General features: G+C 39.5%; 1 protein-coding gene across 1 annotated transcript in view; it reads left to right on the top strand.

Annotated features, from left to right (window-relative positions):
- clcn2b (chloride channel, voltage-sensitive 2b) overlaps positions 1 to 17,179 on the top strand; it is a 149,998-nt gene that overhangs the window by 18,273 nt on the left and 114,546 nt on the right. Inside the window, exon 2 of the mRNA XM_016676632.1 lies at positions 16,746 to 16,893. Coding sequence (XP_016532118.1) covers positions 16,746 to 16,893 — 148 coding nt within the window. The remainder of the gene's footprint in view (positions 1 to 16,745; positions 16,894 to 17,179) is intronic.

The raw sequence follows: 17,179 nt of genomic DNA on the forward strand, positions 1-17,179 counted from the left end.
GCTGGATCCTCAGGGAGGTCAGAGGCAGGTGGCTTAGATGAAGTGAGGTCTGCTATGTTAGCGCTAAGGAGCGCTAACATTGTGGAATTTGAATATGAATTATGTCATAAAAGTAAATATTTCTAAATTAAGAAGAATATTGATTATTTTTGACATGCAATTTTAACTAACAAAAACAGATTTTTTTTTAAAGTGAATAATTTTATGCATAACTATAGATCCTAACACTCATATATCCCACTTTTCTGTTTAATTTTGAAAAGCTTCTAAAATCTGTTTGTCCACTGACTTCATTTTTAACCTTCGTCACTTAATATCGACATCAAAGCTTAGGAGATTTTCTACACCTGATAGGACCTAGATGTGATGTATTCACTGATCAAAGACCTGATATATTTTATTATTATTATTATTTACTGACCAACTGATCAGTTCATTTAATTTTAATCTGTTTGTGTTTTCTCCTATGCTGCTTTTAACTTCTTTGTACAAGCACTTTGAGTTGTCTCTGGCTGAAAGGTGCAAATAAAGGTGTCTTGCCTTCAGGGTTGATCAAGTTAAAAATCAGCCAGTTTCCTTTAAAATGCTAATTTCTCTGCATCACATTGCAGTTTTTCACCTCAGTCACTATGAAAGCCTTGCTTTGAATTGTTTTTCATAATAAGTATTCTCTTTCATTGACTTTTTTCACACCTTTTCCATATGTACATGCCATCTCCATCTTTGTCATTAGAGACAAGATACCTCACCATGCTTGGTGCATTCCAGCTAAATAGCTATGCAAAGTAGAGGAGCTGAAATTTGAGATTCAACAACAAAGATGGAGATAATTAACCATTCATCTAAGTCTGATGGGTTAATGTCTGAGAGGTGAGGAGTAATTTTAAGTTCTTTTGTTTACTGCACATGTAGGGCATGGCTTGTTGTGTGAGCCCTGAGCTGCTACGGATTACGTTCCATGGGTGGTTTCTGCACACATGCAGGTTAAGTTCTAATCTGTCGACTTTGGAGGTTGTCTCCCTTTGGTCATAAGAAGATAAAGTTGCTGCACTCAGGAAATGAGTGACTTTAAAATGGTTAGTTTAGAACTTTTGTCTTGTCACTAAATCTACCTACGGGTGACATTATAATGCATGTCACACAGTTCTACTCTAGTGTGGAAACTGTTTAAACTCTAAGTTTATGTTTTACAAAGTTTGGAAGAAATGTTGGAGTCTGTGACTTTTACTTGCCAAACAAAGCTTGGCCGTTCCCATTTTTTGGGAAGACGTTGTGCAATAAGGGCAGGTGGAGTGGCTCCTCTTCATCATATTTAAGGTGGTGTGGCCCAAGAAGGAACCCAGTCATCCACCTGCCTAGTGACATGCTCATACTTTTTCTGGATCTTCAAAGATTAAAAGAGATAAATGGCCCCCTTATGGTCTCTTCATCTGTGCTGGGCTCTCTTTCCAGTTGGATCTTAACAGAGAATCTTTCACGAAACATCTCGATCAAATGCCTGAAACATCCTCATCTGCTATTCTGCTCCTAGCTGCCATAGGATAATGGAACTCCTTACCTTTCCTCTAAGGTTGAGACCAGCCACCAAGCTAAAGAAGCTAACGCCAACTGCTTGTATCTGGGATCTCTTTCTTTTGGTCATAATCCATATCCTATGACCACGTGTAAGGCTCAGAACATAGATGGACTGGTAAATTGAGATCTATACTTTTTGGCGCACTCTTTCTTCACCAGTTTTTGCCTTGAGCAGTGCCTTCATTACTGCAGACAAACCCCAGTTTGTCTATCCATTTCTTGCTTCAGACACAGCAATAACACGTCACTGACAGTGACAGAACAAGAAGGGAAGCCCTAAAAATTTAAGTTTTAATAGACATCGGTGGTGTTAATTTATTTATTTATTTTTTTTGCTTCATCCAAACTCTTATAACTTTCTGCACATTTTGAATGGTGCAGACACATTTTGAGTCTGCACCAAGCTGGGTTGGAAATGACATGGATGAGGTTTACTACTTTGTAACGAGACGGAGACGAGCTATGCAATCATGCCATGTGCACTGATTAATCAAAGAGCTGGCTCTTCACACAAACGCACACACACGCGCACACACACGCACACACACAACCTTTGGACTCAATAAAAGTTGACCAAAAAACTCTTCCTTTGCCCCAGCAAGCCGGAGTGTTTTGGCTTTTGTGTCTAATAGCTTGCTAGCCACAGTAGTTGGCTTAGTCTCATTGGGTCAAAGGTGTTTGTGTGTGAGTACTTAATAGAGGCAGTTCTTTGTCTAGCTCATTGATTGATTATTGTATCAGCTTGAACAATATGACTCCTTTCACCTTGTACACACAACCCAACAACACTACCCTGAAAACATATGGATGCATGATTGTCAATTTCCTTTCTGTACAGCCTGTAATTACTCATCTGTATGCTGCTCCATGCACCAAGAATGATACACACACACACACACCTTGAAAGCCTAACATCACACCACTTAATGCAACCACAGTTTTATTATAGGGGAGTTGGGTGGGCTGGATCAAAAGTGGATGGATTTAATCAGTCGGGTATGGGTATAGCTTTTCTCCTATTGACATCCCCTTGCTGAAAGATGGATTGCTGTCATTAGTTTTAAATTAATTACAGCCAGCACACACCTTACTTTGTCGTACACTCTTTCCCAAAATTTTCCAAGATGAATTCAGAAGATTTGCATAGGTGTCTAGAAGATAAATTAATACAGTATAGCGGGAGTGTGGAGTGGTGTTGCAGTTAAACAAAGTGCAGCCACATTTTCCTCATATAGCTGCTACAAACCCACAAATTAAAGACTACACATTCACCAGAAGAACTGGGAAAAACAGGAGGTGAGAAGCTTCTTTGTCCCTCATGAAAACCTCTGCAAGATGGACAACTTTGTGACATGTTTTTTGTATACAAGTTTGTGTCATATAAGTGTGGACAAGAGATTTTGAGAATTTATATGCAATTTTATTTGATAAATCTGAAACTTGACAAAACGTGTTTAAGTGACGTCATAGAATATAACCGCAGAAACAGTTTATTTGAACACTAACCAGCCATATGAGAATCTTACTGAACAAAACATATTGCAATATTGACAGAACCATATTTTTGCTTAGATTTTAAAACTATTGCTACTAAATAATGTACATTTTACTTTACATGTATTTTAATTATCTATGACAGTGTTCTTCTGCTTTCCTGCATTTTATGTCATGAGCTGAAAGTATTGTTGGAGCCTTACTAAGTAGAGTGTTTATGAAACCCACTGTAGTTTTTTCTCATAATTCAGAAATAATTTGTTGTTCTTTGTTGGCGACACATTGGCTTTAGTCATCTGCCAAGGGTCGTTGAATAGAAACGTTCAACCACAACTTCAGTACAAAATGCAAAATGGTTTTTAAAAATCATGCAATGTAAATTTAATTAATTTATTTTTTTTTGGATACTTTTGGTTTGTTAAAATTACAGACTTCCACATTCTTTTAATGGGAAAACATCAAGATTTTGCTGTGTATCAAATACTACTTATCCACACTGTAATCCCAGCCATACAAACACAGAATAGATTTGCAATCTTAACATAACAATATGTCCGCCTATGTTGAGAAGGGAGAACAAAAACTTTTAATATTTTATTAAGAGCAGAGCTTTGAGCTGTAGGGGGTTGCGATGTGTGTTTTGGGGGGTATATTTAAGACCGCTATTATTGAAATGGATCATTCTGTTAATGGTGGTGTGTTTTGATGGAAATTTAGCTCCAACCGGACTGGAGGTGAGTATGTCCCTGCAGAGGGGGAACTGGCAGCTCTCTTAATGTGGCTCATATCCATAAAATCCTCAGTAGATGAAATCCCACTCATGTTGCAGTCAGCTCTGCTCTCTGCATGTCAGAGAACTGAGGTCGAGACAGATTTTAGTTCAAAATGTCTAAATTGTTAGACTTGCTACATTGGGCATTGATTAGGAGACGAGCATTAGACTGGACTGTTTGGGACTGTGGTTTCCAATGGCTTGTCTTTACCATACAAGATGTTTGTTTCCTGCGATATTGTTGAAAAGGGTTCTGTTTTGTGTTGCAATAAATATGCTCGTACATTTATTTGGAGCGCTCTATTACTCATCTCATAACTCACCATCAGCTAAGCGGTTTTAGTAAAACACTAGAGAGAAGTGTCTTTTTTTTTTCCCCTCATGTTCAGGTGCTTGAGCTTAGTGACTGTTTTCAAGATGGAGGGCTTAGGGAAGGTACTCCAAAAATGATTTTCCCATGGCAATGCATCCAACACTGATGCCAGACCAATAAACTAGATTGTTTATTGGATTTATTTGGGAGCTTTTCTGATTTAAAGGGATGTCTAGCTATAAAAACAGTTGATGTCTACTCAAACCAAAAAAGGAGTTGGGAACAGAAAGTCTTGCTTATGATGTATGTACACAAATGTGGACGGCTTTCTCCGAAATCGCATTTATTGAGTTGACTGTTCAGGGCAGGGACAGGTTTTCATTGTAGTAATTCTGCTGTTGTTGGTCATAAAACCATGGGTGGTATCTTGGTGATCAGATGTTAATTGTGTTATGAAAAAGCTTCAAGGTCAGAAAAAGGCACACTGTGAAAGTGTGGGATTTATTTAACAGTACCTGTTGGGAGTGTGACAGCAGGCACATTTCTTAACCTACGTTACTGTTATGAGATGTGGTCTCCTACAGCCATACTACCCCTGTCTTTGCTTATCATCCCACACACTCACACACACACACACACACACACAATGTGAGGATAAGGGGCACCACTGTGAGTGTGTCAGTGAAGAAGAACTCCTAGCTGACATATTCCCATTAGGTGAATGGCTTAGCCGGCATTGCTGACAGCTGAGTAAAAATAAATGAGGAAGAAAATCCTCTGCTCATGTTCTCCGGCCCTGAAGCAGCGCTTAAGCCAGTTGTGGGATTCATAATGCTTGTACGAGAGACTAAATCAGCAATGTACTCAACACCAAAGAGATGTTAACATGCTACATTTATCTGGTCTGCTGGTTCTCTACCTTTGTTCCTGGCAGCTAATAAGGCAGCCCTGGGGTTATAATTGTTTCCTTTCGTTTTCATAGAGGGCCACACAGAAGTGTTCATTTGTATAATTTTGTTACATTTTTCATGCACAAACTGCATCTTATCAACTGGGATTTCTTTATGATGGACCAAAGCAAATGGCTTATAATTGTGAAGTGGAAGCTAAAAAAAAAACAAAAAAACAATAGTTTTATATAGTGTACATTTGTATCCACTCTGCTTTACTATAATACTCCTGATCTGAAAGGTGTGTCATGAATAGAGATTCAGTACCCGCTGGGTCGGTACTCTGTGGAACCTCTGGAAGTCTTTTAAGAAGTCTTGTACCAACTTTGCATAACCATAGTTATTTTTTTTTTTTATAAAAAAAAAAAACTATTTCTTTAGCTGTTCTACAGAATAGCTCAAGTGCATTTAGTTGTGCAGAGGCTGCCCTTGTCACAGTCTAACTTCTGCACCTTAAATTATTTCCTCAACAGGTTAACTACCTACTTAGTACATTAACACAACTATGTACAGTGCATTCTCATTTAGTTTTTCCTGGGCTGTATGTATTGTACGCCTATTAAATGTGCTACAGAAACCCGAGTCCCACCCAACCCGACCTTCAAAGCATATAATGTTGGCCAGGCCAAAATTTCGGGTCGGATTTGGGTCGAGTTCAGGCTGTAAATTTTGGATCCACTTCTAATGGGATTCGTTCATAGTGACTTACTTTTGGTCACTCTTTCATAATGTCCAGATTTACAGTGTGTGTTAGCTGACCCCTCACCAAATTCTCCCATTTGAGCTTTTTATCTCTGGAGCTCCTCCAGAGTTCCCATGCATCCGTTGGCTGCTTCTTTAGCATGGATGCATTTGCATTTGGGACTTACTGGTCTGAACATTGCACAAGATGTGAACAACTTGGAATATTGCTTTATAACCTAACCTAACAATGTTTTAAACCTATCAATTTACCTATCTCTGATCTTTGCACCTGAGCTAAAAATAGGGCGAATAAGAGCACATACTCGGCTGTCAGCCCAGAGCTATGTCTAGACCTTTTGGGTCATTATCCTGCTGGAGGTGTCATTTGCGGTTTCTACCAGGTGTCCTTTAAGCGTTAGGTGTTTAACTCCAACCATCTTCCAACCAGAGTTCCAGAAGAAATGAGTGAGTGAGTGAGTGAATGAATGATGCTGTCTTCTTAATTTTTAAAGGTGCAGATGATGTGTTGAGGATCAAGCTCCTCAAGTTCTCCAAAAGGACTTTTTGACATTGAAGTTTGAGTTTAAAATGAAACAAAGTTTAAGGGGTAATAATGCCTTTTCGTGAGTCAGTGGCAGGTTTCTAGGTGAGGAAGCACCTCCATGCTACCACAACTGTCCTTCATATTGTCACCTTCATGGTTACTCTGCGTACATAGAATAAAGACACAAATGCTCCTCCAGTTGTCAGCAGTTTAGTGTTTAGAGGTGATCACTGATCACATTCAACCCTCAACAACAGACAGGGTCATAAATCTGAGCAGCTACTGATATTAGATTTATTTATGGTCCATTATTTTTATGGTCAGAAAGATTAGAGCTTTGTTGCATTTTGTTTCATTTGTTTTCAACCTTTCTACAAACAACTCTGCATAAAGAAATATTTCATCTAATGCTACTTCAGATGTTGATTTTTTTTAGATTGTCAAACTGATCATTATGCTACTTAGGCTGTAAACAACCATTGTTTGTTAGTCCAGATCAAAGTGAGAAAGGGCAGATAATGAGTTTTATTTTTAGATGATGAAGATGAAATGGTACATGGAAAGATTAATGCAATGCCAGCAAGAATATGGGTGAGACAGAGTGAGGTCTGCAGGGAGGAAAGACATTTGAGCACAATGAATCTTTGTTTTCTTTCTCTCTCTGTCTCTCTCACACGTGCTCAATTGGGACGTGGGAAGACTCGGCCATTGCACAGGCCTGTACCGACTTTCACACAAACACATGAGAGACAGGGACACAATGTCCAGCAAATTCATAACCGAAGTCTGTCTGAGCAAACACAGCTGTGACAATAAGTGTCACAACAACTTGCGCTGATAAGGGAGTCCACAAACACTTTTTCTTTAAAATAAAATAAAATATAAAAAACAGAAAACGAGATACGTTTACAGAAAGACCAGAGATGGAAGCCAAAACATAAAGGATCTCCAATCTCAGCCTCTGAAGGTAGAGTATACGAGATCCTGAGAAAACCTGAGATGGGTGTGCAGCTTGAGGGACTGAAATATGAGAGTCATAACATAAACAGGATTCCAGTGTGAGTGGGGAGGGGAAAACTGCATGTGGGAAAGTCTGATACAGATCCAGGTGAGAGGATGAATAATAAAATAAAAGCTTGGAGGATCCAGCAGCCGCAGTGTCCCCCACACACACTTTAACACACAGCTTAACTCAGATGAGGGACACTGCTTAGTGCAAGGTGGGCAACTTTTGTCAATATGTCAATATTTGTAATGAAATTAAGGCTGTCTGAGACAATATCCCATCAACTGGTGCGTGCGTGCGTGCGTGCGTGCGTGCGTGCGTGTGTGTGTTTTGTGTTTGAGAAGGAGAAAGACAAACCTGCAACCATCAGCATAAAGCTGCACTGCACCACATCACCTGCTGCACCCTCTACCCATTACTTTATTAGCGCTGCCTTCACTACCTATTGGGGCTCTTCTAAAGTGTTTCTAAAATAAACACAAAACTATCAGAATTCCCACTAATGTATGTGGGAAATGTATAGTTGCATTTAATCCACACTGAGTTCAATTAAATCTTTCCCTCTCACCTTTTTTTTTAATTCCAAAGAAATGAAAGGAGAGGAAAGTGTTTGTTTTTCCTTTTAAAGTAATTTTTGCACATTTCAGTCCAAGGGTATATTTAAACTTTTATTGTCAAACTTCTGTTCTTGTAGAACATTTTCTAAAAATGGTGGTGATCTAACAAGACTCTGAAATAATGCATCTGTAAACTTCAAAGGTATTATAAACTGAACCTCACATATTGTTTTCCTGTATTTTAAATGTCCATGATGCTTGGAGCTCTGCAGATCAACATTGAATCAAGGCTAAATACCATGCAAATTAGTTGCTATGAATCTGTTTTACAGTTGGGATGTCCCCTTCATGAGTTTTATTTTTTTTGTAAAATGTCCAAAGTCCTGGTAAAATAAACAAGTGCATTTTTCCTCTTTATTACACGGTTTACAGTACGGATGGTCCAATATAAACATTTGGACCAATATCTGATATTATTTTTGCTGTTTTGGGTAATAATGGTTACTTATCTGTATTGTGCATTTCCCTACCTTCTCGACACTGTAAAAAAAACAAAAAAAAAAAAACAAATTGCTGATGTTGCTTCTTCACTTCAGGTAAACAACCCTCATTCCTGGCCTGCATCACTATCACTGTCACATGCCCAAACAAATACTGCATGGTCAACACCTTCCTCTTGTTAAAAACATACACATCTGGTTCAACTTCATCAATTAACAATGATTCCAAAAGACTCCATTTTGGGTTTACACACTCTTATGAATTCCATTTAAGATTTTTTTATGCTTTTTTATTTTTTTAATTGAATTTTTTTTCCAAGACTGAGATTAAAAAATTAATCATTAATTGCAAAATAAAATAAAAGGAACCAAGTATTGTGTGTACCAGTGCTGCATTTGTTGGTTTGCATTAAAGTCCATGAAGAAAAAGCTTACACACGCACACACTCGTAGTCAAAACATAAATAACTTTAATAAAGTTAGTCACTCTCCAAGTGACTAACTTTCTTAGCTTCATCACGCGACATGAGATTAGCTCAGACCAGTTTTCTCACACATACAGGAACAATGGAAGCATTTACCAACGCAATGCTGAGGTAGAACTGCAGGAGAACAGAGAGACGGAATGGGAGAACCTTAATGGGTGTTGGTGAGGTTTTATGTGATGGGCCGCTCTCTTTTTTTGTTAAACTTGGTGTTAATAATTCTGGGGCCATCTTGAAGGCATCTGAATGAACTCATTTGGCTTCGGAAACACATCAGTATGCCTTACAAAAGCTCCAGGACTTTCTATAACTTTTGAAAGGGGGGACAAAGGTGGGTAAAACTGAACCACTTGGAAGGAGTTGTCTTCCACTCTGCCAGTAGAGCAGGAAGTGCCCAAGTAAATATGGGTTTTCTTAATGGGGCAACAGGAGAGTGCACCTGCTGCTCACGCTCCCACTCCACAGGTGAATGTCAACCCTTTGCAGCGTCGCTGGCAGTTCCTCTGCTCAAGACGTGGCATTAATGCCAATGTGCAGCTGCACATTGAGGCTCATGGTGCCAGAGACACAGACAAAGAGCCAAAGGGACAAAGTTGCTTTGTGTCTGTGCTTCGTTTTCCTGAGGGGAAACTGCAGCTTATTAGGATAATTATAGTCATGTAGCAGAAACCAGGAGATGGAAATAAAAGCATAATGGAACAGCTGGAATAGAAATAATTTCTTAAATGGGTTGCTGTGATATATGTTTGGTAGCAATCGAATGAATGCTTGCATCAGACAGGTGAGGCCTGTATCATTAATCTTCAACCGATCACTGTGTGCTAAGCTGAACTCTTTCAGTCAATGCTTCTTTTTTCTCTCTGGTCTTACTGCTGCACATTTACGCTCTGAATTCAGCTCACACTGTAGAGTGGATTCTGTACACAGTGCCAAATGTCACAACTTTTCTTTCACACACACATCAACCCAGCACTTCTTACTTTCTTTACCTTTTTTTTTTTGCAATCCTTCCATGGCTGCCATACACCTCCAGCAGCTTTCTTGCCCATTTGTCATATGTCCATCCTTCCTCCTTTTCTTCCATCTGTCTGTGCAGCTCTAAATCAGTGTGAGAGAGGCCCAGACGTTGGCATGGCAGCCTGGCACAAGCACACAAGACTTTCAAGATGCCCCCTGGGGTGCCCCTCTGGAGAAATGGGAAACTGTTACTGTAAATCTTTTTCATCTCACTTGTTCTTCTTGACTTTTTCTTTGGGATTTCGTTTTTCCCCCCTTTTGAATAGGACACACAGTTCAGCTTTAGGACCAGTGGAAATAAATATTTTTGAAAATTCACAAAAACTAAAAGGCCAAAATAAACTCCAATCAGATTTTGGACAGTTTTGTTTTGGATGTGCAAAAGTAAAACCACCAATTTGCACAGCAGCTATTTCTTGGATGTCTGGTTAAAGCTGGTTAGAGCAAGGTTATCAATCAGAGATTGGTTAACGGACCCATCAGCCATGTGAGCAAAGATACAGCGTTTAAATCACAAAAGCACTGTAAGATTGCTTCATTAAGTATTATCAAATACCTGAATTATTGAATGGAAAGCATCTGGACCACAGTTGTAAACCAAGACAGAAGGTCCAGCTGCTTTTTTTATTTTTTTTTTTTATTCATGAGTTTAGCATTATCACGGCCTTGCAGACCATGATTCTAGACAGACTTTTGTCAAAATAAGAGATGGGCTTCTCTACTTATTACTGTTGCTTTTCATTTCAAATAAATTCTATATCCATATTATAGTGTTTTCCCAGTCAAGTTGACTACCTTTTACGTTTCCTTTTCCTTTGTTCTCCCATACTGGGATTTCTAAAAATCTACTTTCTTCCTTCCTCTGCAAACAAACGTGCTGACAGGCTTGCAGTGCCTCTATCTGTTAATATATGGGTCCATGTTTTTAAAAGGAAGCTCAGCTATTGGGACAAACTACCACCTCATCTGCTCTTTCTCTGCTTTGAGCGCCACTTCTACACCCACAGCAGAGATCGCACACACACACACACACACACACACTCAATCAAGGAGCTCATTAGGCGAAGCGAGCTGCACCGCACTGAAGTCAAGCGGTCATTTAGGCTTTGCTAGATGGACTGCAGCCAGCTGTGCACGTGCGTGCTTTTAGATCACTTGTGCTCTTCATGCATATTTTGAACTCTTGTCTGCTCATTTTGGGTCTCCTCTTTGCTGGGGCTGGCTTGTTTGTAATTATTTTTAAACATAAAAAAAATAAATCTAAGGTAATGCTGTTTTTTAACTTTTTAAATATTTTTTCAATACTTGATTATTGGCTCTTTGGTGCTTTGCTGTTTTACACAAACAATTATATCATGTTATGCACTTTTGCTTCAGAGTTTTGTGTAAACAAAGTTGTGGTGCTAAAGAATCTTACCCTTATGTCATATAATCCGACGGTAATTAGAAACTCATAATCCACCCTACAGACAATCAATTGAAAAGTGAATTTTTTTTTTTGTGCAAATATTTTCAGATATAACGGCCAACTAAACATGGGATTTATGCATCATCAGTATTTTCTTATCCATGCTTTTCATTCAGTTTGAGTTAATATCAGCCTTCTGAAATGTGTTTAACCTAATTTTCAATTGTTGTTTGGAGAAAATCATTGCTGTGCAATACCCCGCTTTATTAAGGTAAGGTAAAACTTTATTAATCCATTGGGAAATTAAGGTTGTCTGTTGCTCACACATTAATTCACATCCACACAACATTAAATAAAAATCGTACAACTGGAAACATCTATACAAGATACACAATATACACACATTAAAAAGTGGTCTAGTAAAGGAGCTTAAATACATTAAAGTGCTAATTACTCCGTCTCTCTCCTTTTGCCCTCCCAGAAATCACAGCATTGTGAAGCCTAATGGCCTGTGGGACAAAGGAGTTTTTTATCCTCTCAGTTGAGCATCCCAGTGAGAGAAACCTGTCACTGCGGGAGCTCCTCTGATTGGAGAAAACGGCATGCAGGGGATGGCTTGTGTTCTCCAGGACTAAACTGAGTTTAGACAATGTCCTCTGTTCCACCACTGTCTCCACAGACTCCAGGCAGCTCTGCGGATGAGGCGATTCAATCTCTGTATGTCCCTCTTCTTTGCACTGCCCCCCCAACAAACAATTGCATAAAATATAACAGTAGACACAATGGACTTGAAAAATATGTACAGGAGCTTAGAGCACACATTGAAGGAGGCCAGTCTCCTCAAGAAGTACATTCTACTCTGTGCTGTCTTGTACACATTATCTGTATTGGAAAACCAGTTCAGCTCATTGTCCAGTTGTAGGCCCAAGTATTTATATGTGCTGACCACCTCTACCTCAATGCCATCAATGATGGTAGGCTGAGGCAAGAGGGGCACCCTACGAAAATCAAGAACCATCTCTTTTGTTTTAGAGATGTTCAGTTGGAGTTTATTCCTGTGGCACCATGCTCCGAAGTCCTTCACCAGATTCCTGTACTCCCCCTCTCCACCCTCCTTTATACACGCCACAATAGCAGTATCGTAAGAAAATTTTTGCATGTGGCATGTAGCTGAGTTGTATTTAAAGTCAGAGGTGTAGAGGATGAAGAGGAGAGGAGAAAGAACCGTGCCCTGTGGAGCCCCTATGTTGCTGGTCAGAATGGTGGACCTACAGTTCGCCATCTTGACGAAATGTGATCTGTTGGTCAAGTAATCCATTATCCAGCGCACCAAATGGGGGTCCACAGCCATGCTGTTCAATTTCTCCTGTAGTAGATGGGGCTGGATGGTATTGAAGGCGCTGGAGAAGTAAAAAAAAAAGCATCCTCACAAAACGGCTCCCTCCATCCAAGTAGGAGAGGGAACGGTGAAGCAGACAAAGTACAGCATCCTCAACACCCACCCTCTCTCGGTATGCAAACTGAAGAGGGTCCTTAACGCTCTGCACCTGGGGTTGCATCATGTTCAAGACCAGTCACTCCAATGTTTTCATGACATAAGACGTCAGGGCAATCGGCCTTTAATCATTCATTCATTATGTACTGGAGGTCTTTCTAGTACATAATGGAAACTGGAAAGACCCCCAGTTCCTATTTTGTTGTCACTAATGGGGTTCATTGACAGTAGTTAGACAGTTAAAGGGCTGAGAGAGAAGTTGGGAAGACAAGTTGTAAAGGTCTCAAGGTCAGGAATCGACCTTGAGATCGAATCCCAGCAATAACCTTTATATATGAGGGGTGTTCTCTCTACCTCTACACCAGCGATGCCCCTTCTGTTTACCATTTGTCTTCCATGCTCTCTGTTGCCCACATAATGAGGACACTGAGTGCAGGACAACCCCTTCATCTGGGATCAATTTAGTAAAGCAGGCAGGCTTGGCCATGTGGCCTTTTCTGACTATGCTCAGCATAATGACAGGCTTTCAAGCAGTAATGTCTTTGTTTTGGATGGGTCTGTTTGTTTTCCTCCTCCACTCAGATGCAAATTTCAGAGGGGGTGCATCTCAGAAGGCCTATTTTTGCCCCTCATGTTTGGGTCCTTGGAGTTTCCGTCCCGTTTGAAGTCTACTCGTTTAATTAAAACTTAGGGTTGACGATCATGGATGTGGCTGAGAAGGCCATGCAGAATGCCATCTTTGCACGAGCAGCGGTTGTCCTTCGATGCCAGAAACCCCAAATCTGTACCACTGTTTACTATTTCTCCCATATTGGGCTTTTACATGAACCCAGCAAGGTATATGGAGTCCTCACAGCCCACCAATCTTCTCTATGAAGAGGAATGTGAGAATGAAGATTGAAAACGCAACAAGAGGATTTTTATGTGTTTGAAATTTGTTGATTTTGTTTATTTATTGCCTCGAAGTAAACTTCTCACTGCAGTGTGACACATTCTTCATTGTACAGCCTCCTTTTTTCACCCCAAGATCAGCAAAGTGAGCCTCAGAGAAACTGCAAAAACCTCAAAACCTTCACCGCATCAGTTAAAGTTCACAAGAGTTCAATTAGAATCAGACCAAATAACTATGGTTGCCATAATAAATTCTCTTCTCACCTCATAGAACCCTGGCAGCATGTGTGAGGTTTGTAAAGATTCAGTTGAATAGGGCTGGGCAATAAAACAATAACAATACCTATCGCAATAGAGATGCAGTCTATACAAAATGCATCCAACAGACTGTAGTTCATGTCACTGAACTTTGATCCGAATAATTTATGAAGTGTGCAACATTACAATCACATAGGACCACTTGGAATTACTATTTAGTACAAAGTTTCAAATCAAGTTTCATGGTCTACATATCTGGCCAGTTTCGTGGACTCCACCTGACCTCATAAAGTCCTAATGATAATAATCAATAATCAGGAGCACTGATTCACCATCAACATTAAACATGTTGGACATGGGTCATAAAGCTCCTGCCTACCACTTAAAAGCAGGAAACAAATTGAACCCTCTGGTTGATTACGATTACGGTTTGTGTTGCGCATACTTCTCATTCAAAAGGAGCATGACTCTTTGAACTGACATGACTGGAGATGCACATGGGTTGTGTGAAGTAGGGATCTAATCATATCAAAGGGCAGATAGTTTATGCAAGTTGTGGATGGCCACATAAGAGGCATGGAGAAAAACATGTCAAAATGGGTCAGACTGTAGTCAATGGCTGATAGAAGATGACATGAGTGCATGTTCACACAATAAAATCTGTGGCTCTTTAAAGGCATTGGCAGTGTTCAGTCTTACTGAAGAACGTGTTCAGGCTTATTGAAGAACATGTATTTAGAGCTTTAACATATTAAAGCTCTAAATACATGTTCATCTGTGAAATGAGAAATGAGCTTAGGCACTACTTGGCATGTAAAGCACCAGGCAATACTTGAACCCATTAGGGATTAGGAACAGAAACCTAGACATGTCTCCTTATGGAAGTATCAGTGTTTCTGTATGGTTAAGCAATATTTATCTTATGAAGTATCAAGTGTGATCATGCACATTTGACCTCTGATCCCTTGCTTAAGTTAAAGCCTGTATTTGTGCTGATTTTTGCTGGAACTTCATTGGCCTTAGTGGCACATGTGGTGAGCCTTTACAAATACCAAGAATACTTGATATGGGCAGGACTTTCTCAACCTTTCTTCAAGTTGGCTGAATTCTCAGTTTGATTTCAGTTTTCAGAAGTACAAATCCAACTAGGTGGTGATCCATAAGCTGAACTGCCTTTTTCCCCAAAATATTCTCCATTCCTTGTTTCTATTGATAGTTTTAAGGCATGAATTCCTGTTTTTCTCGACCAACCTGTTGTAATCATTGACCCTAATTATACTATCGTGACCTGTCTGACTTCATTGTTCTCATAAACCCCGAGCAGGTATATGCAGGTTTGTGCGAGAGTGTGTCTAAAAATAGAGTTGTAATTGTGTGTACTGCAGACACCGTTACAAGGTGCAGCAGATGAGCTCTGTGTGTGTTTGTGTTTATGTGGGTGGATGCACAAATTCGTGTATTCCCTCAAGTTATCCAACCAGTTTATTTTGCTGGGCAGTAAAGAATGAATTCCAAGAAGCATAAGAACTGCTTTGAAGTCCTGTTTAATGCCAACATGTGTGGACATCTAGCAAAGGTCATCGGAGTGTTTAAAATAAATAGCAATACATCTATTACTTTGCTGTGCAGTTACAAGAATAATTGTTTGAGTTAAAAAGGGAAGTAATTGCAATCAAAAGTGCTGATGGAAAAAATCAGCACTTTTTTTAGTGCCAGTTGTATGAAAACCATTAGTTTATACAAACTCCCCTAACTATGAAGCTGCTCCCACCCTTTTTCATTGAGAAATTATTTCATTGAGAATCACACAACATTTTGCATGTAGGCCTAAAACCTTTTTATAATAAATTTTTATTATTTTTTTTATTTTTAGATTGAATAGTTCTGTTAATGTTCACTGCGTGAGACCCAACTCCTGCTTTAAACCTTTCCTGTCTGCTGTCTTCCTTGGTTTTTCATAAACTAATGTTCTTAACAAATCTTCAAGGAATGTCTGTTGAATACTGATGAATTATAATTTGGTTGTAATGTGAGCAATTTCCAAAAGGTATGAAAACTTTTGCAAGATATTGTTTGATAAAACTTGCTATTTGGCTTTCTAGGCACTAATGTGAGCCTTTGTGAACTCCTTGAAAAAATTAGAGCCTAGTTATGGGTGGCCAAGAGGAAAATCATTTCTCTTGTTCCATTATAATGACAGAGTGTTTCGGAGGAATAGTTGGTAAAATTGGGTTTCTTCCTGTTTCTTGCACTGCTGACTCGACACTCTGTATGTGAACATGTTATACTTTTTGTGGTGAGATCTTTTCTGATAATTTTTCTTCTGGCCAGTGTAAATGGCAGAGTAAATGTTGAAGTTTGCCCTGTATGAAGTCAGTAAGATGGTGCTGAATTTTATTAGTCAAGCAGAAAAAATCACTCAAAGTGAGGGAAGCACACAGTGAGAGTAATGTATGTATTTTAAAGGAAGATCCAGGTAAAAACATGTTTTTCTTAAATCAACTCTAAAGATGTAATACTTTTAAAGAATTAAACATTTACTCTAGTGTTATATGATAGCCACAAGCTCCTGACTGTGACAAATTTACCATCAATACTCTATCACATCACACATCACATATTTGGTCCACTTCACACTTCAGCAAAAAAGCTGATTAATACCAATGATGGTTCAAGAGGCCTCCATTTGTTCCAGTACTACGTCACTAAACTTAGGAGTTTCTGCATCCTGGACTTTATACTGATGGATATGTCCATTCATCTCAGGGCTAAATGTGTCACTTTTCTCCTCTGTAGATGTATGGGCGCTACACCCAGGAACTTGGGGTGTACGCCAAAGAGGAGGCGGCCCGGCTGAGGGAGAGTGGGCAGAAGCGGTCTATCAGTGAACGCAGCCGGACCCTGGACCTGCTGGAGTACAAGGGACGCTGCGCCAAGTGCCGCAGTAAGTGCAAGCAAACAACTCCCATTGGTCAGAATGTGGTCCATGTGAAGCTGCAGAAGTAATCTTTAAATTTAAAGTAAGCGTCATAGCTTTTATCTACAGACATATTTTTTCCCTTTTGGTTTAAATAGTTTGTATTGATTCTTATCAGGGTCTTCACATCTGCACCTGTAGGATGTAGCTGCTCTGACTATCATGTTCAGAGTGTTTGATAATCAGGTCTGCTGTGCAGCAGTGAGTGGCCTTCATAACTGAAAAAGGTCATTTAACATCATACTTAAGAGGA

This window comes from Poecilia formosa, unplaced genomic scaffold (genome assembly GCF_000485575.1).
Source record: "Poecilia formosa unplaced genomic scaffold, Poecilia_formosa-5.1.2 Scaffold138, whole genome shotgun sequence".
NCBI lineage: Eukaryota > Metazoa > Chordata > Actinopteri > Cyprinodontiformes > Poeciliidae > Poecilia > Poecilia formosa.